A 23,004-nucleotide genomic window follows, 5' to 3' on the forward strand; every position below is an offset into this window, starting at 1 on the left:
TTTCAAAAAAAGATTTCAAAGAATGTTGTTGTCGGAGATTTTCAAAGCTCAATTTGGGTAGGACAACTGCTCAATTGGCTAAACAATGCCTTAAAAGGCCTATAGAAAAAATTTGAAAGGCAGTAGAAAATCTCCTTACCTCCATAGGTCGAGGGGAGGCTTCCCCATCACAAGCACAGTTAGGGGAAGCTCCCCTATGTAAGGGAAAAAATGACATTTTATGTCTGAACTTAACAAGAACAGTAATTAAGAAGTAAGTCAATATTTGATGATACTAAAATGTAAACATTACTTTGAATCACAGGGGCAGTCATCATACGTACAACTTTGTTTTGATGATTTCATCAAATAATTAATGTACAACAAATGCAAATAATCTACAAGCTTCTTCTATCTTTAATGCTCATCATTCCTGGAGCTCACCCATCACACCTCTCCCTTCCATCTAACTACATAGTACAACAATAAATAAACACTACCACTTTCTGTGATCAATCCGAACGTCTTTGAGCAGCTCATGTATGGAATCATGTTTCATGGTGTCTGGGCAATTTCAAGTAAAATTTTGTGCAGGGACTGTGGCTTTGAAAAGAAGGGGCAGTGATCACTACCTTTGATCTTAAACACCCCCTGAGGTGGATTATCTCTCACTAGCTTCTCTTGAATGTCTGGGGAGAGAGTGTGGTCTTCCAGTGTCTGGATGTAGTAACGAGGTACACTACCGTATTTCTCCTGCGATAGAGACAGTTTCTCCATGATGGGTCCCAGAGGGATTGGCCTAATGGAAACCATAGCCAATGCAACATCCTGCGAACAGACCTTCCAGTTAGAGCAGAATAAGTGCAGGTAATTCACTCATTAGCTGTTTAGAACCATTTCTGTAAATGAAACCCACACTCCTTTAATGCCTTTTTACAACTAAAACCATTTTCACTCTTTTCCTTTTCTTTCTTTCTCTGTTTTTTTTTTTTTTTTTCAAATAGGCCTTTTAGTTGAGAAGATGGATAGAGAAGAAAAGACATTTTGATTCACTTGTCTGTGTCATCTTTGTAGTGCCACATTCAATGGTAAAGTAGAAACTCTTAATGTCTTTGTTTGTTGAGATCCTACTGTGTCTCACCTGCCTCAATCTTTCCTATTAAAAGGTCAGAAAGAATTCTAGTCCTATTTTCTGGGAATGCAAGATGCTCCCTTGCTTCTCAGATTTGGGTTTGTCTTTTTGTACATTTTGCAAATCAGTTGCCTGTCATATATGGCTTGTAACACACTCAGGGCAGCACAAAATATATATGTCAAAAATTACAAGTTTATGATTTCCTAATCGATCATCACAACTAGAAGAACCTTCAAATAGAATTTTTCTGTACCAATTCCTGTGCTGGTCAGAAGTTATAGGATAAGACAGTTTTTTTCTGGTCACAACAGAACTGCTCATGAAAGTTTTTAAGGAACAAAGTTCAGAATGCTTGATATTCTGCCTCAGCATAACATACAAATGATTGTTCTGAACTTGGATTACTCGAACCTGTCAATTGCAATGTATCATCATGTTGACTTGTACTCAATCGAAGGTTTCCTTCTTGTTTATACCCATTATTAGACCTATGGACTGGCTCTACACTTGGAATTCAATGCTTCAGTGAACAACCAATTAAGCAGGGTGGTGAGAGAAATTTTTTATATATGTCAATCATCACCATCTGTTCAACTTAACATTAATATTAACTGAAATATCAAGGGAAGTTGGGACAGATAAAAGAGAGTTGAAAAAAACAAAAAAAGTAGCAGAGATTACTAAGAATAGCTAAAATGGATTTGCCAATGATCCAGCTTAAAGCATTCAACAAATACATACAAGATGCTCCAATCATACAAAGAAGTTCTTCTCCCCAAAATTTTAAAACTGAAAAAAAAGAAGAAATGGTCTAAAAAAATAATACCTTAGAGGGGCTCTGGTTGAAATATAGTCCCTTGATCTGTTGTTTGTCTAGCATGAGACTTGTAGGAGACTTGTCTTTACCATTACCATACTTTAGATACTGCGATTCCTGCATAAATATTTCAGCAGATGCTAGCTGCAAAATACCAATCTTTACATCAGAAAATTATACTTTAAAGATGAAGTAGCACAGTACAGAGATATAATTGATACTGCTATCTCTAATCATGTTTTTGTAGTTGTTGGCTATTGTTAAATGCAGTAGAATAAGCAGTGGAACTAATTCACATTTGAGAAACTTATATTTTCACAGATCTACTACCACAACATGCTAGATACAACTGTTCCTAACCATTTTCTGTAATGGTCATCAGCTTGCATAGGCATTATGCCAAGGGTTCACTTCTCCAGGACGTTACCTTAAAAACAAATTTAATATGCATAGGTATAAGATAGAGACCATAGGCAACAGGGGAGCCTGGTGAGTTGAGAAGTAAGAGTTCACAATGTGGCACCTTCATGTGATGAGTTGACCAGAGCACAAATGCCTTGCATGAGCATAACATACCTCTCCCGTGAATACATCGAAGGGTCTCTGCCCATCTGCCACCATTGTGGCACTTAAGTAAACTGCCTTTGAGATCTTCTCCGGACAAGACTCTAGAGCATAAGATACAGTTGCCCCTCCACAACTGTGACCAACCAAAATAACCTGTAGTGCTGAAAGGATCATGAAAGTGTTCAATAAAATAATCCAAAAAGATTAGGCTTAAAGGAGTTAACCCACTGAATACCTTCTCATCCTCAGGGAGTTTTCTTAGATAGTCAATAAGTGGCTTTGAATACTCTGCCAGAGTTGATACTGAGTTTGGATCTGTGTGGTCAATCCCTGATCCTGTGAGATCTAGTGCAGTGGCAAACAAGCCTACTTCCTCCAACAGAGAAATCGACTTGTACCAACACCATGCTCCAAATCCTTCTCCATGGATAAGAACAAATTTTTTGGTCTTAATATTCTCCATAAAATCTTGATCCTGCAAAGATATGTTTCAGGATTAGAAATACATGCTTTTTACATGCCACAAGAATCAATACTTTGCATTCAATTTTACGATGGTGGTAGGAATCTTGAAATCACAAGACATCTTAATAACTTTAAAGTGATTCATACAGATTATGGAACACAAATAACCCAATCTATTTATGATCTTAAGATGAACAAAATACAGCTTATGGGAATGACAATTCCCTGTTCCAGCCATACTTTTTGAGCTCATACAGATCAAAGCCCCAGTCCGGGGCACTTCTGTCCGCATACAAATCTGAAAAATTTCCAACTAAGCTCAAAGTGGAAATAATAACTTCAAGAAAGAACGATAAGATGTGTAACTTGAAATTATACAACCTAGTTTCTAAAGGCTGATGTGAAGATAATGCGAAAGCTGTGACTAGGACGGAGTTGTCAAATAAGCAGCTTACATGTTCTTTAACAATTCTGAGGTGCTATACTGCTCTCACTGTAGACTTCAACTACCACACACTATTATCACTTCATCCTCTCAAGCCAACGATCAAAACAGATGATGTTTAGCCCCTTTTTGTTTCACCAATCACTTGGAGTAAAATCATAACTTTTATTGAATTATAGCCAAAAGAAGGTTCATAAGTTGATCCATTTGGCTGAGAGATAAGTAAATCCCACGCCACTTTAAGTAGTGAGAGGGGATTGGCCAACTAGTTTTCATCTACACCAGTATGTTGGTCTTGCAGGTCTTAAGTTATTTCATGTTGCACGCATTATCTCTCTCTAGTTATTAGTCAAAAATGCTTAAATTGGCCGCAGAATCACTTTTCTAGCAAGCAGCAACAAGTCAAAAACTAGGATGGAAACAAGACAAGCAATAGAAGAAATCATGCAACCCCAACCTGCTTCCCATTGGAGAATGTATCAGACATTGTTCTCCTTCGAGAGCTTGTAGATCCGATTCGGCGTGACATGGACCCCTCAAACCTTTGAGAGAGCTGGTGCTGCTGAATTGCCATGGAAAGAGCTTGCCGGTGCAATAATTCTTCTTCCATGGCCATCTTTCTCTGTGATAGACGCCCGCTTCTCTTGCTCTTGGATCCAATATCTCTGCTTCCCTTCTTTGGCATGCAAATCAGTTTATTACCCATTTGTAAACTCGGAGGAAAGAAGATCAAAGCGCGAAGGACCTTTATGGGGATAAATTGCACTGTCTTCCAGTGAACTCGGAGGAAAGATTCAAATTCTTCTATAAAAATAAAGAAAAAATTATGAACGAGTCGGCGGAAAATCGTTGCAGGAAAAAGGTCAAAATTCGTTCGCCTACCGGTTGGAAGAGGACAACAAGTTCAGAAAAGGACCCACATGAGTGTTGTCATTATTTGCCTTTTCTTTCATCTGCATTACTCAGTTGGAATATCACTGGATTATTCACGCACAGAAGAACTTTAAAAAAAAAAAAAAAAAAAGGAAAACCGAACCCCAACCAAATATAAAGCCTGTTTTTCTAGGATACAAAGAGAAAGAGATCGGAGCAGAAAGTCGATAAACAAAAAGCCAAATAGTCAGTAGATTCTGCAAACAGAGAATCCAGATGAGAAAAGAACAAGTAATTGATACGAACAAAAAAACAAAATTGCAAGTATTACTGTGTCAACTCGAATTGCGAAGAAGAAGAAAAATAAAAAGAACAAAATAAACTATCTGTGAGGCATTTCCATGATGTCATGAACGCTTCCACAATTCCGTTTCAAAAATCGCAGAAACGAGATTCAGCACCGACCCAGATGCGAACTATCCGTACTAGAAAAGAATTTTCCTGGTGGAATTCAAGACAAGATTGAAATGAAACAAGGGTGACAGGAATCAGAGCGGAAAGTAACCAGAGGAACTGAAGGAGATTTGCAGCGAGTGGAAGACGCTTGTCAATCGTACATAGCTTCCAACGCTTCTCATCTCTCACGAAATTTATGGAAATTTTTTTATTTAATATCTTCAATTATTCAATTACCAAAGCTGGAAATTTTTTTTTTTTTTTTTTTTACAAGTCGCGATTTTCCCGTCGTCCTCGCTCTTGCTTCAAGGAGACATTTTTGGCTGCTTCTGTTCTCTTGCTAAATTGCACCGCTAACGTACCTGCTCCAGGGCCCGTGCGGGGGTCCATCAACAGTGAAACGTAAAATTAACCTATCAAAGATTAATTTATATTAATCTGTTTTTTCAGTTCCTGGTCGATTCGGAGGGGATAAATCGCGCTCTTATCTGAAGAATCTCGACTCTCTAACGTGGCCGACATAGTGCCACCCACCGCCCGCCATTTTGGTCCTTTCTCTTTCATTCGTTTGTTAAGGAATTTCGACCACCGGTGGCGGAAGTTTTCCGCTGATGCTTTTCTTCTCGTTAATCCATTCTTAACTCTGTGCCAATTGTCATTCCAATTTTTGTTTTTGTGGCAATGCCTCTGGTTCTGGGAACTCCTCTCCAATCCCAGATTCTATACTCCCTTTTCAAATTTAGGAGAGGAAGGACGGTTTCGGCGCGAAATTCAAACGTGGAGAACCCTCCCTTCTCTAACGGTCACCTCTCCTTCAACGAGAAGAGTCCATTCCCAGGTTTCTCTCCCTCTGTGTTCCGCTGGTTAGCATGCTCTTTCTCTGTACCTTGTTTGATTTTGGTAGGACATGTGCTGGAGAGGATTTAATGACGTATGAGCTCCGTTTGATGTTTATTGCGTGTCAAGAGAGGGTAAACGGAAACGAGTTTGCCAGTTAATTTGTCTTGGTTTTGAGTTAAAAAACTGGTGACTTCTTCATCGAAAATGATTTTGAATGGAAAGTATAGTGTGCGACTTTCAGTATTTTGATAGAAGTAGTGTAGGACGATGCTTCTGATCACGTTTAAATTTTTTAGGTTTAGTTACAGGATCATGCTGTCAACACGTAAGAAGCTCAGTTGGAACTCTGAGAGAGATCCTTTAGGTGGAAAGTAAAACTTAAAACAATTTCAATTCATTGTACATCGTCGTAGGTTATTAAGGATGGTCGGGAGGTGACTTGTGGAATAGGATTATTATCATTTGATTCTTGTTTTATGTTATGCTGGAGATAGAAACTACAGAGGCTGAAGCTGGAATTGAAATATCTAAGTGAAGATAAGGATAGCTGTTTGAAGTTCTTCGCAGGAAAATAAATATTTTGGTACGAATATTATCTTTTCAATGAAGTAATATTGGCTGGATATATTATCTGTATGTTTAAGTAGTAATATTGACAGGAAAAAACTGTGAAGATAAAACTGTTATTTTGAAGCAAATACCACTCTTCTGGTCATAAATGAACACAATCCACTACTGCATTTCGAACATTACAGAACCAGAAACCGGAACTGGAGAGTCAACAAGAAAAATTAATAAAATTATACATTTTGCATTTTGGTCTGCTTCTAAAAGTTGGCATGCAAGGGGGCTTTGCAGATGAAAATTTTCTATTTTGTCTCATATAGAGTGATTGTATTTCTCACTGTAAAATTTGTTATTCGAATCTTGTATGTGGAAGACTTATGAGTAATAGAAGAATGCTGAACGATGCAGGAAAGCCGGAAGCTGATGTTGTTATCATTGGAAGTGGTATTGGGGGACTATGTTGTGGAGGGCTTTTATCTCGTTATAAGCAAGATGTCCTTGTTCTAGAAAGTCATGACCTACCTGGTGGGGCAGCTCACTCGTTTGACATCAAAGGCTTTAAGTTTGACTCAGGTCCATCTCTTTTCTCTGGTTTCCAATCAAGAGGTCCTCAGGCTAATCCTCTTGCACAGGTAGTTGAACTATATTTTCTTTACTACAATAGAAGTTAAATGAAAAAATGTGACGAGTAGTATGGCCATGTTTTTTTTCTGATAGAGACATATATGACTTTCACTTCATGAATTATAGGTGTTGGATGCAATGGATGAGTCTGTTCCATGTGCCAGTTATGACTCCTGGATGGTCTACTTACCCGAAGGTGAATTCCTCTCTCGGATAGGCCCAACAGAGTTTCTTAAGGTGATTCTCTCACTGACCATCTCCTTTTCTTATGAATAATTTATTATTTAAATAAACAATAAAGAACATGTTCAGAATAATTTATAGCAAAAGCTTTGTCATTTTGAAAATGGTGGAAAAGAAGTAGGATTCTCTCTGAATCGAGACTCGTAAGTTTGAGCTGTTTTACTCAGCTGAAAAAAAAGAAAAAGAAAAATGGTTTGTCCTATTATTTGAATTGATGAATCAATCTTCATCAGATAGATGATGGTGTTGAATTTTTTGTACCTTTTTACAGGATCTTGAAAAGTATGTCAGTATGGAAGCTGCTCGTGAATGGAGAAAACTTCTGGTGCTTTTAACTTGGTTTAGACTTGACCATTGCTATCCATATCTCTGTCTGTGTTATTCTATCTGTCCATCTATAGACACACAGATACTTATGTTAGTGCATACTGCAGTGCCACACACATACACACACATCACCTGTTTTTCCATCTAATGCTTCGAGTTACTGCATAGTTAATCTAAATAATAGGGGTATTGCTCAATGTCCTATACCATCTTGATAATCTAATGAGGTTAAACCTTTTCGTCGTGGACTCCTTCACTGAAGTGAGGTGTGTCATGGCAACAGTATGTAATGCAAGGAAAGCAAATTAGTTGCAATCAACTGAAAAATCATAGCAATCTTTCCTTTTCTCTATAGTAACCCGAGCTTTTGAATGAGAAAACACATGCTCAGCCGGTGTTTAAAGAGAGTAGAAGTCGCTAATTAGTTAACCAGTTTATGACTATCTCTATATCTCTATTTTGGTGTGCATTCATTGGTATGCCAAAGTGTACTCGCCAAAATAAAAGAGAAAATAACAAATCATGATCTCCATAGTTCATCAATGAAACCTAAGAAATCTTCCACAGGATGCTGTACTTCCCATGTCTGCCGCGGCAACAGCCTTACCACCTCTGTCTATTCGAAGTGATATTGGCGTTGTTTCCACAGCTGCAGCAAGATATGCCCCTTCACTACTAAAATCTTTCATAAAGATGGGACCCCAAGGAGCTTTTAGTGCTACAAAGCTTCTACGGCCCTTTTCTGAGATCATGGACTCGTTGGAGTTGAAAGATCCTTTTATTCATAATTGGGTGGATCTTTTGTGCTTTCTACTTGCAGGAGTGAAATCTGATGGTATACTATCAGCAGAGATGGTAAGTGAGGTTCATAAGTTATAATAATGTGTTTTTTCTTGCCCACTAATGTTAATCTTGAAGGAATTTAGTTTGACTTGGACTGAAACAATCAATCTTGAGAAAACCTGAAAGTTATGTATCGACTTTATTTTTTTAATTTAATCTCGAAATTTCAGGTTTACATGTTTGCAGAATGGTATAAGCCAGGTTGTACACTTGAATACCCTCTCGATGGGAGTGGCGGTGTTGTTGATGCACTTGTTAGAGGTATGCAAAAATTTGGAGGGAGGATCAGTTTAGGTGCCCACGTCTCTAATATTGTTGTTGAAAATGGCAGAGCTACTGGAGTCAAGCTGAAGAATGGCCAAGTATGTATCAGTTTTTGTTGTTTTCTCTTGCAAGACTGACTTCTGTTTGTTCTGTCTTAAAGGATTCAAACTGGTACTTCCCATTTTAGGTTTCCTAATTACATATCAGTTAGCAGCTAGATTTTCGTGCAGGGCCTGTGGATTCTGAATGAAGATCAACCATTTAATGCTGCAGATGAATACACTAGCTATCCTATCTGTACTGTTCTTTCGAAATTAACATTTTAGATATTTTCATTGACTAATCAGAATTCTTAGAGCCTTTAGTGAAGTTTGCGATCAGGATAGCTTGATTGCCCATTACATTGATACTTTATTAATTGCTAAGTGCAGTTATCAATTCCATAACATTAACTAAATAGTTCACTGAGGTTTTCATGGTTGAACTCATTGAACTAATTTAATTATTTCAATTGTGCAGTTTGTGCGGGCTAAGAAGGCTGTTGTCAGCAATGCATCAATGTGGGATACACTTGATCTGTTACCTGCAGAGGCCATTCCAAAGGAATACATGGAAAGAATAAAAAGGACGAAACAATGTGAATCATTCATGCACCTCCACTTAGGCTTTGATGCACAGGTGAGTTGTTGTAACCATATGTTGCTCTAGCAAAGCTGTTAGATTGAACCAACTTCAGTTAGCTCCTTATCTAACATTCATTTCTAGCTTGTCACCTTTCCTCAAAAAAATATCCACCCAATGTGAATTCCATCATTAATAGCAATCTTTAACCACCAGAACATCCGCAACGACTTGGGCATCCATCATATTGTTGTAAATGACTGGAGCAGGGGAGTTGACGCTGATCAGAATGTTGTTTTGATCTCCATACCGAGTGTGCTCGGTAAGGATTTGGCTCCACCAGGGAAACATGTATTGCATGCTTATACACCAGGAACAGAACCATATGAATTGTGGGAAGGACTGGATCGCAGAAGCTCTGAGTACAAAAGATTAAAAGCTGAACGATCTGAGGTAATTATGATTTTTTTACTTTAGGATTCTTTATAATATATCATAATCATGGTTTCACATATGTAGTACTTTTTTTTTTGTAAGAAGTTGTTAAGACTTGAAAAACTCTGCTTAAAATTCATCTGACATATACACCTCTCGTTTACATGCACTCTACTTCTGCTTGTGCCTTTGGTATGAAACAGAAGAGTGTCAGAGTGATTCTATGTGTGGATCCTTTACAGAGTTGTGTTTTTACATTCTATGAACCCAGGTAATGTGGAGAGCCGTTGAACGTGCAGTTGGACCAGGCTTCAACCGTGATAATTGTGAGGTGAAGTTGGTTGGAACCCCTCTGACGCATAAGCGGTTCCTTAGGAGAAACAGAGGAACCTATGGACCTGCTATAGAGGCAGGCCAAGACACTTTCCCCGGGCACACAACTCCAATCCCCCAGCTTTACTGCTGTGGTGATTCAACCTTTCCGGGCATTGGAATTCCAGCAGTTGCAGCCAGTGGTGCTATAGTTGCCAATTCATTAGTTTCTGTGTCTCAACATTCTGAACTCCTTGATGCTGTTGGTATCTAAAGTTATCAAATTGCAGGGTAGAACTCCATCCCTGCAGCTTTTTTTTATGAAGCTGGAGATCCAACTTTCAAGGCGTATGAGCTCAGTTTCTCGTAGCATTACCTTTAGTTGCCAATAATTTGATCTAGGTCAAAACAGTCCAACCTTCTTTACATTCTTTTCATGTTGCCTTCCACTAAGTGAATGGACTTCTTTTGGGATTTGGAGCCTGAATCTTCTATCTTACTGATGGAATAAGGAATTTCAAACACAATCACAACCAAGAGAAGAGGTAAGGAAAAAACTCCATCTTTTGCAGGAAGATGCCAGCCATTAATCTCCTTGCAGCACCCATGAAGCTGTCTATCCAGCCAATTAAAAAAGCTTGAGCAGGAAAGAATACAAGCCCTGGAACCCTACTCTGATACCATATAAATTCCAGGGTCTTAATCTAGTCTACACAATGTTTAGGCAAAGAAAATTACGAGAGAAAAGAGTAGAAGGAGAAGGAGGAGAAGAAGGCCGAAAAGAGAGGAGTGAAGTCAAGGAAGAAGAGTGAGGACAAGAGAAAGGAGGAGAAGGGAGATCATTTTACAAAAGCCTGTATTTCCATGGATACGTAAGGGCTACATTAAGAAGGAGAAAACGAAGTAAAGAAGAGACTAAATAACAAAAACACCTTGAATAATTCTGATAACTTCAACACCTAGGTATTGGAATCAATAGGACTACTAACTTCGAGCATATTTTTCGCTAAAGTGATTGACCATCCCTAAACCCTAAACCCTTGACTCTGAAATTTGTTTCTGGTTATTGTGTATGTTTAGTCCTAAGAAGAGCATAAAGCATAGAACTGTTTCGAAAAAAATTTGTGGTCCTGATTATACTCTTAACCATCTGATCAAAGAAAAAATATTTTGTAATAAAAAATTATCAATATAAAATCTCCTGTTAAAAAAGAAAATTCCATCGTGTTCACCTTCCACGACACAGACGGTCCCTTATTAGGATCCTATATGCATTAACCAAGGGCAGCACCAAGTACACAGCTTGATAGTTGAATGATTGGCATTGGATCGATTTCCCAAGGCATCTGTCATTGCAGAGGTTTCCAGTCTCTAAGAACCAGAAGGACAAACAAGACGAATTCGAAACCCATAGCCTTACTGAAGAAACTCAAGTCTATTACATTATACTCGAGCCTCAAAAAATTCAGATTGTGGGAACAATTACAGCTACCTCTCAAAGAAGCAGACACCCCCCTCCAAAAACAAAAAAAACAAAAACAGAAACAAAACAGAACAAACAAGCAAACAAAAGTACAAAATAAATCAGGGGGAGGTGGGATAAAAAGTCAGGGAACTTTACATTATCACTTCACCTCGAGCAGATAACCAAGAATAAGGAGATGGGAGTAGAGCCATCGAGGTCATTAAGTGTTCAAAGCCATAAAAAGGTTTTGTTTTCTTGCATGCTCTGGGATAAGTCGAGCAAGAATTTCTGGTGGGATTCCTGCAAGCTCTGTCCAAAACAAGAGAAGAAAAAGTCAGAATTGCATTTTAGAAGCCATTAAAACCCACATGAGTAAGACTAGGCAATGAAATCATCGTGGAGCTCTTCTGTCACCACCACATCGATTCCAGTTTTTTTGCTTTCTTTACTCTGGTGCGCATATATCAGTGTATCCACATTTACATTACACTGTCGCCCCCGTATTTTGAGGAGGCATTCCAGGCATTACATAAGACATAAAGATCTTGGGGAAATTAAGGCATTATATAATGTGTAATACTCAATATGGATCAAGTATTTGAGTACATACTGGGTTTCCACAATACCCACCCAAGTTTTTTGAAAAAAAATTGTTGTCAGATATGCTATGCTGGATTTGATATCGTCATCCATAGTAAGGCCTTCTCTACTGATGGGAGGTAACATTCCTTAAAAGTTTAAAACAGTTTTGTACTTTAATAAAACCCTTTACAGAGTATTGATCAAATCTGTGCCTTTAGTGGACAAGTTTCCTTAGAAGAGAAGTGCTCTGAATTACTTAATAATTATTTTTTTATACCTTGTAAATAAAGAGTTAGAACTATTGATAGACTAGTATAGAGGGATAATTCTATCATTATACTTCACTCTCAAGTAATATTTAAGAAGGGTGGAGGTCAATTCCTAACCTCCAACCCAGAGCCACACATTGCAGTACTACAGGTTTTACACCCAAGCCTTGTTCTCTCTTTCAACTCTATGCTCCTCTCTTGCCTTAATCTCTCACTTCTATCATGGTATTACAGTAATGTCGTCTTTCTGAATCTAATACTTAACCACAGCCATATGGCCAACCACAGCAAAACCTATTGAGACATCTATGGAGGTAAATCATAATCTTCACGAAGGCATGAATCTAGTACTTAAGGACAAGACTATGTATAGAAGACTCGACAAACCAATCTATGCAATAGAGACTTCGCCAGACATCACATTTGTGGTTAGTGTGGTGAGTCAGTTCATGATGACTCCTAGAAAGATTGGAGGCAATACAAAATTTTGAAGTATCTCAAAGGACTACCAGGAAGGGCTTACTATATGAACCTCATGGTTATTTGGAGATTGCGGAGTATTCGGATGATGATTATGCTGAATCTAGGTCGGACAGGAAGTCAACCATTAGGTACTGTGTTTGTTAGAGGAAATCTCATTAGTTAGAAGAGCAAGAAACAAAATGTCGTTGCTCGGTCAATGCGAAAGCAAGGTATAGGGCAATGGCACACAGAATCAATGAACTTATATGGGTTTGATCTGTTTTAACTGAGTTCGGATCCATCATAAAAGGATTTTGTAATGATGCATTGTGATAATCAAGATGTTAATCTTTATCAATAATAACCCTATGTTTCATGAAAGAACCAAGCATATGGAGGTTGACTACATTTTATTTGTGATGATATGATGAGTGGTGTCCTAGTCAATCCCTACATCAAATTTGTTGATCAGCTAGGCGATATTTTTACTAAAATTTTGGGATAAAGATAAATTGGGATCTTTTGTAACAAACTAGGGCTACTAGATATATACGCTCCAGTTTGAGAGAAAGTCTTAAATTATATGTAACAAAAGCATTTTGGTCATTTTATCCTTATCAGTTCACTCTCTAGGAGTACGAAATTGTTCTGAATTACTTAGTAGTTGGTCTACAGCTTTTTATACCTTGTAATTAGAAAGTTATGGATAAACTATAATAGAGGGGTAATTTTATCATTGTACTTATTCACTCAAGTGATATTTAAGAATGAGTGGAGGTCAATTTCTAACTTCCAACCCAGTGCCACAATTCAGGTTTACACCCGAGCCTTTTTCTCTCTTTCTTCTCTCTCCTCCCTTCCCTCTCCTCTTAATCTCTCACTTCTACAAGACCCAAAGAAATGGTAGCAATGGTAAATAGTATCATGCTACCAACTTAATGTTTAAAATAGTCACATGTCATCACCACTGATACACAATCATAAATTGACCTTGCTAACAAGAATAGAAACAAAAGATTTTTTATTTTATAGACCTCTCTGCTCCATGGACGAGAACAATGCCATGAGCCTAAAGATGACGAACAAAATACATTTGCTCATTTTGAAGAACTGTGAGAATCAATAGCAGCATCCGTTTTAAGTTCTTAAGAGTTTATTTGCGCTAAGAGTTTGAATTCTCTTACCTTGAGGTTTGAAATTGAAGAGAGGAGGCAGAGGGCGACCATTAGGAAGGCGAGTATTAGGGTCTCTCAGCTCATCAAAAAAGGGATGTATGCAGGCTTCTAACTGTCAGCACCTCACATAGGAAATCATTGAACAATATGGAGAGATCAATAACTGAACTCTCAAATTCAATACTGTTCAACAGTAAAAGATTGAACTTACAGCAGTACATCGCAGATTAGGAGAGTATTGTAGAAACCTGCTCACCAAGTCCACTGCTTCAGGAGGTAACCGCTTTTGGAAAACCTACAATCAGTAAAACAATGGAGATTAAGTATCAGATTTCCATGCCATAGTTCCTATTTCTGTAATGGATTATTTTTCCCATATCAAAAGTGAAAGCATGGATCACTAAGAGAATACAAGGAGGATGACGCACCTTATGCCATGGATGAGCCTTTATCTGGGGGAACTTGAACTCTGTATAGTTTGGATTCATACACTTTATCTCTTCCCTTGTGGGTGTTCCCAATACCTGTATAACCATTTTGAACAAACCATTTGAAAGTCAGAATCATAATGTCATTTGTCCAGTAATACGAGTAAGGTTAGTAAGTTGCTTTATTACCTTGATAATTTCAACCAGTTGGTCAACCCCACTCTCTCCCGGAAATAGAGGCTGTTAATTAGACAGAAAGAGATGAGCACGAGAAGAATTGAATGAAAACCAGTATAGATACATTCAGACACTAACACTAGCTGTTACTTATAAAATGACAAACAGAGAGCCCAGACTGAAAGAAAAGACAGAAGAGACAGACCACAGAAAGAAAATTTTCCTCTAGTACTATGCAGCATCTTCAAGTCACAGCAGGTCCAGTTTTTGCAGTCAGAGGCCTTTGTCATGTCCTTAATGAAATGCATAGAGTATTTAAGGTAAAATGATTTTAAGAAGAAGGAAAAGGAGTTGGATTCAAGTCCATATTTTTGAAAGAAGAAATAAAGATGCTAAATTTAAAGAGGCCTGAATTTCCTATTTTGGACACAAGTTCCAAAAATAGCTGAACTAGGAAATTCAATCCTCTTTAAATTGGGTCTCTTTATTTCATCTTCTTTCATCAACATGAGAGATTTTGGAATAATCGACAGTCCTCAAAAATTCTTCAGCTAGATATTCCATATTATGAAGTGCTGCATCACTACTCTATTTACCAATATTTTTAAAACTGAACCAGCCATCAAACCAGTAGGATGGCCGGTTTTAGTCTAACTAAGTTAGATTGGGTTCAACCATTGGTTGGACCAAAGTAGAATACCACCTTCAGGTTTTATGATATAGTATTATTTCATTGGATTTAAACACAAATCAGCAGTTTGGTTGGCTAGTATGATATTTTCCATGCAAGTGTTCAGTCACTTCTTCAAATCCTCCATTCAGCAAAAAATTATTTCACATCTCTTCATAAGCATATTAGTGGACCAGACCAATCTAACCAGTCCACTTTACAATCTGACCAGACCCACTGGCCGAGCTTTCTAGTTTTAAGCTGAAAACGGCTTTTCCTTAATGTAAGAACCGGAAAAGGGTCTGGTCAAAAGAGTGGTTGGGTCTGGGTCAACAAGGTTCTGGTTCAACCAGGTTGAACCTGGTGCAGACAAGGTTGCTATTTACAGGAATGCCAGTTACTTTATTATATTTACAAAAATGCCATTATCTCAATTTCATCATAAAAAAATTGGATAAAAATAAGAAACTCTTAAATAAACATCCACTCTAATACATATGATAATAAATTAATGTAGAATAAGAAGGAGTCAATTTCTAAGTTATTCAATTCAAATTTGATCATAATATTGAAAATGAGTGCACTTAAGGACTTAGGTCCATCCTCCTTTTTTCTTAAAAAAAAAAAAAAATTAAAAACTAAAACTTGCCAGAGAAGTGAACAACCTGACCAAGAAGTAGTTCAGCCATTACACAACCAGTAGACCACAAATCAATTGCAGTAGTGTACTCAGTTGCACCAAAGATGAGCTCCGGAGCACGATAATATCTCGAACAGATGTAAGAGATATTTGGTTCTCCTTTGACCTGTATTATACACGCCAACATTAAATATAAAACATGGATGGAGTTTCATTTATATTTAAAATAGGAAAAGGCTTACCAACACTTTTGCACTCCCAAAATCACAGAGTTTCAACTGATGAGTGTGAGGGTTCACCTGAAAATTGGAATTTAAGACTTTTAAGGAAAAGCTTGTACCAGCCCTTAAACAGGATCCTAAGTCTAAAGAAAGAGTACTCTAAGATTTTTTTGAAAAATGGTGCACTATTTAACAACACGAATGAGTGAATTGCTCCTTAACAGGGATTGCACTGCCTACTGCAGACCAGGAGAAGATTATCGATATTTATATATTTGCATAAGGCCAGAACTCAACAGACCATTACACCTCAACCTAAGACAGTTTTTGATAACAGATCTTGGGGTCCAGGTTGCTGAGAAGGAAAGTATTAAAGCATTGCACTAACAAGTAGGCTTTTGGAGAAGTAGCAGAGTGGGTGCACATTGAAATGGAGCATATGAGAGGCTAGTTGATGGTTTAGGTATTGAAAAGCAACAGAAAAGGAATACAGCAATAAAAAAAAACAGAATCTCTTATAAGTTGAATAAATAACAACCAGATGAAATGTTAAACAACCAGTTTCACTCAATGAGATAGATGTGGATTAAAGTAGCCTTTGCTCATCTACCTATATTTCTTCATCTATTTTCTCTCTTTTATTTTGTTTTTAGGCCAAAAATATTTGCCAGTAAGGCATCTGAGCACTCATTAAAATATACAAAAGTCCTGAAAGATGACAAGGAAAGTAAAAAAGTAGTTCAGCAATTACAGCCTGTAAGCCATATTCTTTTTTTTAAAAAAAAAAAAAAAGATGTATTTATATTAACAAGAGAAAATTTACAAAGGATGAGGGAGCAGATCCCTTACAACAAGAGATTGCAGGGAGGCTCCCTTCTGCAAGCCAGATTCTTGCAAACAACTATGCCTAATTTTTCTTCGCTAGAAAAGCAGGACAACTTTTTAACTAGTTATGCAAAGCTAGGTTCCTCTTTCCAGGGTATACTTGGCCGACCACAATTCAGACAGATAAAACTATGACTACGTCATGCACAGATGCAAGAACACCTAAAAAGGAAAAGTTATAGCCTATTCAGGGAGATGAACCTTACCAACAAGTTCTGTGGTTTAATATCACGGTGACAAATACCAACACAATTGTGTATGTAAGCAAGTGACCTGCAAATCTGCTAGAAATTAAACTTATTAATAAGAGCTAGTCAAAGTAAATGCACATAGTCATGTTAACAGTCTAAATGTCAAGCGGTAGAATGAAAAATCTCTACTCCAATAGTGCCTATTTTCTGATTACATTTTTGTCTTCATTAGAATCGGTGGAAACTTCTATGGATTGAAAAGTTTAGAACTTTTTGCCGGAATCATTGTAAAACATTTAGCACTTTGCGTAAATCCATTATATTTTTTCACATGTACAGTATATGCATGAAGAGCCTTCTATTTTCAGAGGAAACACAAAGAAAAATAATCTAAGTACAAATGAAACCTTTATTTCATATTTTTGGTTCTTTAAAGTCAATCAAGGATCACTACATTGTCATAGACACGGTGAAGCTAAAATAGTATCAACACAAAAGGATGTTGTAGACAAGACAGTTACCACTAAAAAGAGACTATTGTAAACATGGAAATTTTGTTTAATAATGAGAAAAAGAATTCATTAAGGAACAAAAAGTACATGATAAGCAAAGAATGTAATCTCGGCCAGAGAAACAAACAAACAAAAAAAAAAGTCAAAGAGGAAGGGAGGTCCAACAAATGTTTCCCACTAAAAGAAACTTTAAATTTATCCAACAAGAGCAACTTTCTGAACCATTATCATTATTTGTAAAAAAATTTAAGTACTTTACCTAAATCTGAATTACAATTGCTCAGTTCACCAAACAAAAAAAGCTAAAACAAGTCATACTGAGAAATAACCACAAACCTGGTATATGTAGAGCTTCACATATACTAGAGGCATTCTTTGGTTCATCTTATTGTAATGCCTTGCAATCCGGCTAACCGTCTCAGGTACAAATTCAAGTACAAGATTTAGGTATAGCTCCTCCTTGTCTGTAGTTGAGAAGAAACAGTGCTTAAGAGCAACAATATTTGGGTGATCCAACATTTGCATGATCTGCAACTCTCTATTCTTATAGCGCCTATCCTGGAGAACCTTCTTGATGGCCACGATTTCCCCAGTTTCTCTACATTTGGCCTAAATCAAAACACTAGAACAAATTACTTTCTAACATTAGCAAGAAAAGTGACTAATGAGGTCACTGAAAGCTCGTACAGTACCCTGCATTTACCTGAAAAACAACTCCAAAGGAACCAGTACCCACGACATGCTCTGCTATGTAACTTACTGTCTGAATTACAATACAAATATGTCATCATTATTCAGAAATTATGTTATTAATGATACTAAGCAAAAGAACTTCTGCAAGCCTGACCTGCTTTATTTGACCATTTCTACCACCAATAGTTGTAGCTATTACATGTCCAGCCTCAGCACCCAGGCCGTCCACAATATCTGGCTCACTATCCTGCAAAAGTTTAACTGTGAGACGCAGTTTTTACCATCACAAGAGAAGATAACACCTCCTTTTATAAGAATGCTCAGATACTAATAAAGCTTAGCAATAGCCAGTATCCCAAGGGCTGGTCTGACTCATGATGCTTCACTTAAAAGGATATTGCCATTTAGAGACAATTCATGCATAGAAAAAACTCTTAAACATGAAACTCCTGTGATCCAGGGATTAGTGAAAACAGGTAGATTTCCAACATTCCCTAAACACCCAAGAAAACATCCAAGTACTTTCCAACATCCCGTTGCCAAAACCCCTCAATGAATTGAGGCATTTTTTTGCGAAAAGAACAAAAAGAGTTCCAAAGACCACCAGCTTACTCTATCATCATCCAGATCCAGGCCGTTGTCCCTTAACCTCATCTCAAGCATCTCCCTCCCAAGCCAATCAACTGAACTGGAAGATCCTTTGAAACTGTTTATCCCCCTTGAACTGCCTCCACCGCCATGTCCCAGACTAGCAGAAGCCATAAGTTCACTTGAAGCCTATCGCACACAACACCATCTAGCTCATTTTAATGAATTTCCGAAGCACAACTTCATCGCATCCAGGCAAGAATCCTCCGTATGAATCATCAAACCTCAAGCCACAAAAACGAAAAAAACATAAATGATAAAATCATAAAATGGAATATAATATTCTTCTGAAACTAATCCGTGAAAGACTTCCCAGTATATTCCAAAAAATACAGACTTAGCTTACCAGCAAGCACAAGAATGAAAACCTGTTGATCAAAATGTTTTTTGCACGTCTTACTCCAAGAAGAGAGCAAGAAAAGTAATTGGAATTTACTATTGCTATGAAATAGATCATAAGAGAAAAAAATTAATGTTCAAATTGCTTTTGAGTTCGAGTACAGAACCTTGTGCAACAGGATCAAGCCCAAAAAGATCAATGATATTAAACGGTCTTGCTAGCAAAATTACTAGCCATTTAACTGAGAAGTGTAGAACGAAAATAGAATGGAAAAGAAGAAAGATAGATTTAAAAAATAAAATGAAAACATCGCGTTAACAAAGGTGATCCCACTGACAGAAACTTTGAATGATCGCAGTGACATAACAAAATGGAGGAAATAGAGTGTAAATCAGGACCCCGTACATCCAAACAGAACATGATACGCTAGTGATTTGAAAAAAAAAAAAAAACAGACAGACCACAACGGAACTCAGCACTAGTTTCAACTGGGTATGAGACCAATCATTTTCAACTTCACCCAATAACCCCACAAAGAATTTCCAGCAACACAACTCTTTGATCCTGATCTCCACCAAAACTTGTAACCCAACAACTTACTCACTGTCGATCCCAACTATTTGCAAAGCCATAACAACACTGACACGTAACCAGAAAAACAACAGAACAAAAAGGTAGAAGTAATAACTAAAGCAAAAAATCGAAAAAAGAATTGATAAACCTGAAATTCCGACATCTTCAAGCTAACTTTCACTAACCCAGAGCGCGGTCCGACGAACCCAGAGCCAATTTCACGCATTTCAGGCAAAAAAAGAGAATTTCAGAGAGAGGGAGAGAGAGAGAGAGAGAGAGAGAAACAAAGATAAAGCACGGAAGCGTGAAATTGAGCACTCATTTCACAGCCACCTGGACCTCCGATCCTTCCCACATTTTTCTACTCTCCAAAGTCCAAATCCCACATCCCTCGCTCGCTGCTTTACTAAAAAGCATCCGACTTTCGTTTTCAGCTCTGTGTCTCGCGTCCGCGTCCGCGTCGCAGCTTTTCCCCTTGGCGCTGAAGTTGCTCTCGGCGATCGGCATCCGTTAGATGGCAGGCGAGCCCACGTGGAACGAGATCAGAAGCGGCCGCTGATCAGGGGTAATTTTGTAGTCGTGCACAGAAGAGGATAAACCGTGAACCCGAGCGACGATGGCTAGTCGATTCTCTTTCGTCCTGTCGGCTGTGACGACCCCACTGTGAAGGCAAGGCGAGGGAGACATAGGGATACATCGGGCCCTCTGGCTGAACTCCTGACAATTTTGCCCCTCATGTAGTCTATGGTAGTTTTTAAAGTGAGTTTCATCTTCATGTTGTTTATTGAAAATCAAGGTGACCCTTTAATATTTCATTTATTATCACCACAATTTACAGGTTTTCTCAATATTATTAGACTTAGGTTTAATTAAATTTCCAACTTTAAATACTCAAAATGGGTAGAAAATGGGCTAACCAGATTGGTGTATGTGGTTTAATCAGTCGCGTTTGTGTGAGCCTACAAACCGTTCTATCTAGATCAAGTTGCTCCCCCCAGGGGGACGGGACGGGTGGAAACCTCTTCATCACTAACATGTGGAAGGGGGGAGGAGCAAAGCTGTTAGGGTCTTGGGGTTAAGTACCTATGTCTTCCGCTCCTAACAGGCCGGTCTTTTAGGTAGTATTGGTTTAGTGCATAACATCTGGTATCAGAATTGGCACTACGTCCCGACTTCGAATCCCAAGTGCAGCGACAGCGGCGTTGGAGGTGTCGTCTCCAAGCCAGGTAAACAACACGCGAGCGCTACGACTAGTGAGCCACCGAGGTCGTTGGCTCGAGCTGGGTGGGGTGTAATGTTAGGGTCCTGGGGTTAAGTACCTATGTCTTCCGCTCCTAGTAGGTCGATCTTTTGGGTAATATTGGTTAGGTGCATAACAAAAGCTCTACCTCCTTCCTTATGCCAATCGAGCGAGAAGTTTTCTTTTGATTTTTAAAATATTTATAATGTCAACATAATAGCTTTATGTTTATTAGTATTTAAAAACATAGATAATTACTTGATTTTCCTCTCACATCCTTTAGATAAGGCTCATTACATGTATGGATAAAAGAGAGATGGAGGATCATAACTATCACCCATCAATTATTGTGGTAATGCTCTAGAAAAGATGAAGATAGTAACGAAAGGTTGATTGAACCAACAACTTGGAATGGTAACTTGTGACGGATAGAATAGGTAAGATATTTTTTTACTACATGAAACGTATTCTATCACCTGTGGGTGACCAGTAAATTGAACTTTTAGACATAATAAGTAATAATATAAAAACTATAGAGTAACACAAAAAGTATTATAATTTTAGACATAATAAATAATAATTTGGAAAAAATAAAATAAAATAAAGTAACATTAAAATATTATAAGACATGTAAAAATATTAAATTAACCACTTAATAGCGTATAATCAACTAAACATTCTTTAAGTTAAATCATCTTCTATATAAAAAGATTTTTTTTACTTATCGATGTGTTGAAATAGCAAAGTTGCCTTCTCTATATTCAAGTAATCAAGTAATCAATTGTGGAAAAACCAATATCCATTTCCAATTCATTTAACAAATGGTATGTAGTGAATTAATAAATACTTTTTGTTCTTTATTATTAATCAAATTGATGGGTAAAACTGTAGAACAAATCATCACATAAATTTGTTACACCTAGCAATAACAACAACAACCTAGAGGTGGGAACAAAATGGTGGTTTAACTTCTGGAAAAAAATTTAGAGAAGAAAACTCGATTCAAGTTTCTATATGTTAGTAGCCAATTATAAGTGTAATTAGGTAATTATAATGAAAGGGCAAGTTAGTAAAATTGGTTTAAGTAGGTTGAAGGAAGTTAGAGAGTAAATCCAAGGGTAGTTTAGTCCCGGAAGGAGTGATTGTTTCCTTGTTAGGTAGATCTCCAAAGTAGAAATCACTAGTATGACTCTTAAATGGAAGTTGCAAAATTTTGAAAGGTTATATTCATCTATTTTGTGGAACAAATTGGATGAGTAAAACCATAAAGTTTTATATCTATGTTTCTCCTCTCTAATCTCTAAGTCTTGTCCTCTCTCTCTGTCTTTTCAATATTTCCTACTAAAGTTGGAAAGATTGTATCAAGTGGTATTAGATTGACTTTCCTTGTGTTTTTCACTAAGAATCATACATGTAATATTTTCAATCTTAAGCTCACAAACACAATAAGTTTCATGGTAAAACTGATCATCATATAGGGAGAAATTGTTATCAAAGTCCACAATGGTAAAAGACAATCTCTAGCCATGGTATCAAAGTCCACAAAGGTTAAGTTACACAAATAAAACAATCTTTTGCCTCGATAAGATCAAAGACTAGGTTTTCATATTACAGTTCAAAGTTCTTTTATCTTAGTTTGTAGACAACAATTGTTTTGTGAATTTGATTTTCTTCAAAGATATTAAAATTTAAAGCTGGGAAGATAAATTTTGGTGAGATGTTGCCAATATGAGAAGAAGGTCATAACTCTAATCATGGGATGAAAGAAAGATAGGTGAGAGATGATAGTCGTGAATTTCTCAAGTAGTTCTTTTCATTTTCTTACTTTTATTTATGTATCATTATTAAACTATAACAAGCCTTGATGGAGTGAAAGTTATTTTTTTTTAGAATAACAATTTCTAACATTCCTGCCTATCATTATTACCGCCACCTCCTACATCAGCTCCACTATTTGGCATTTCCCTATCCTCATGCCACCTCTTAGGGCAGCCCCCACTAGGCACCTCAACTGGCCCTC

The 23,004-nt window shown here is 37.4% G+C and overlaps 3 protein-coding genes across 6 annotated transcripts; 1 reads left to right on the top strand and 2 right to left on the bottom strand.

Moving 5' to 3' along the window:
* Positions 1–309: 309 nt before the first annotated feature.
* Positions 310–4,877, bottom strand: LOC137950188 (putative methylesterase 14, chloroplastic). Of its 2 annotated transcripts, none has more exons than XM_068796572.1 (6): positions 4,291–4,877; positions 3,866–4,209; positions 2,734–2,973; positions 2,508–2,651; positions 1,941–2,075; positions 310–807 (listed from the first exon to the last, which is right to left on the bottom strand). In XM_068796572.1, exons 2-6 carry the CDS (start codon positions 4,112–4,114, stop codon positions 535–537), a joined length of 1,041 nt encoding a protein of 346 aa, XP_068652673.1. In that variant the 5' UTR covers positions 4,115–4,209; positions 4,291–4,877; the 3' UTR covers positions 310–534. The 2 variants fall into 2 exon arrangements, with proteins under 2 accessions (XP_068652673.1, XP_068652672.1); XM_068796571.1 differs by having other exon boundaries at positions 3,866–4,212.
* Positions 4,878–5,329: 452 nt separating this feature from the next.
* On the top strand, positions 5,330–10,134 carry LOC137949856 (prolycopene isomerase 1, chloroplastic). The gene is made up of 9 exons (XM_068796066.1): positions 5,330–5,575; positions 6,553–6,776; positions 6,895–7,005; positions 7,283–7,336; positions 7,906–8,193; positions 8,352–8,543; positions 8,965–9,123; positions 9,283–9,519; positions 9,773–10,134. The coding sequence occupies exons 1-9, from the start codon at positions 5,419–5,421 to the stop codon at positions 10,085–10,087; spliced, it is 1,737 nt and encodes a 578-aa protein (XP_068652167.1). The 5' UTR covers positions 5,330–5,418; the 3' UTR covers positions 10,088–10,134.
* A 1,095-nt stretch (positions 10,135–11,229) lies between these two features.
* LOC137950781 (shaggy-related protein kinase kappa-like) lies at positions 11,230–20,193 on the bottom strand. 3 transcript variants are annotated; one of them, XM_068797402.1, is made up of 13 exons: positions 19,930–20,193; positions 18,796–19,055; positions 18,338–18,430; positions 18,194–18,253; positions 17,827–18,099; positions 16,994–17,068; positions 15,924–15,980; positions 15,707–15,847; positions 14,384–14,434; positions 14,195–14,290; positions 13,978–14,061; positions 13,776–13,878; positions 11,230–11,587 (listed from the first exon to the last, which is right to left on the bottom strand). In XM_068797402.1, the coding sequence occupies exons 2-13, from the start codon at positions 18,943–18,945 to the stop codon at positions 11,499–11,501; spliced, it is 1,272 nt and encodes a 423-aa protein (XP_068653503.1). In that variant the 5' UTR covers positions 18,946–19,055; positions 19,930–20,193; the 3' UTR covers positions 11,230–11,498. The 3 variants fall into 3 exon arrangements, with proteins under 3 accessions (XP_068653503.1, XP_068653501.1, XP_068653502.1); XM_068797400.1 differs by having other exon boundaries at positions 19,893–20,193; XM_068797401.1 differs by having other exon boundaries at positions 19,178–20,193.
* Positions 20,194–23,004: the final 2,811 nt, after the last annotated feature.

Source organism: Aristolochia californica, unplaced genomic scaffold, assembly GCF_029961685.1.
Source record: "Aristolochia californica isolate CCGP_79_NKW_82.1479 unplaced genomic scaffold, dmAriCali1.0.hap1 SCAF_14, whole genome shotgun sequence".
Taxonomy (NCBI): Eukaryota; Viridiplantae; Streptophyta; class Magnoliopsida; order Piperales; family Aristolochiaceae; genus Aristolochia; species Aristolochia californica.

Excerpts from the sequence above, each read along its gene's own strand:
- LOC137950188 (XM_068796572.1), bottom strand. The coding sequence starts at position 4,114 with ATGGGTAATAAACTGATTTGCATGCCAAAGAAGGGAAGCAGAGATATT. Across the intron at positions 2,076-2,507 it reads TCGATGTATTCACGGGAGAG|CTAGCATCTGCTGAAATATT; the intron begins GTATGTTATGCT and ends GGTATTTTGCAG. Across the intron at positions 808-1,940 it reads TCAACCAGAGCCCCTCTAAG|GATGTTGCATTGGCTATGGT; the intron begins GTATTATTTTTT and ends GTCTGTTCGCAG.
- LOC137949856 (XM_068796066.1), top strand. The coding sequence starts at position 5,419 with ATGCCTCTGGTTCTGGGAACTCCTCTCCAATCCCAGATTCTATACTCC. Across the intron at positions 8,194-8,351 it reads GTATACTATCAGCAGAGATG|GTTTACATGTTTGCAGAATG; the intron begins GTAAGTGAGGTT and ends TCGAAATTTCAG. Across the intron at positions 8,544-8,964 it reads TCAAGCTGAAGAATGGCCAA|TTTGTGCGGGCTAAGAAGGC; the intron begins GTATGTATCAGT and ends TCAATTGTGCAG.
- LOC137950781 (XM_068797402.1), bottom strand. The coding sequence starts at position 18,945 with ATGGCTTCTGCTAGTCTGGGACATGGCGGTGGAGGCAGTTCAAGGGGG. Across the intron at positions 14,062-14,194 it reads AGGCTCATCCATGGCATAAG|GTTTTCCAAAAGCGGTTACC; the intron begins GTGCGTCATCCT and ends TACTGATTGTAG. Across the intron at positions 11,588-13,775 it reads CTTCAATTTCAAACCTCAAG|AGCTTGCAGGAATCCCACCA; the intron begins GTAAGAGAATTC and ends TGTTTTGGACAG.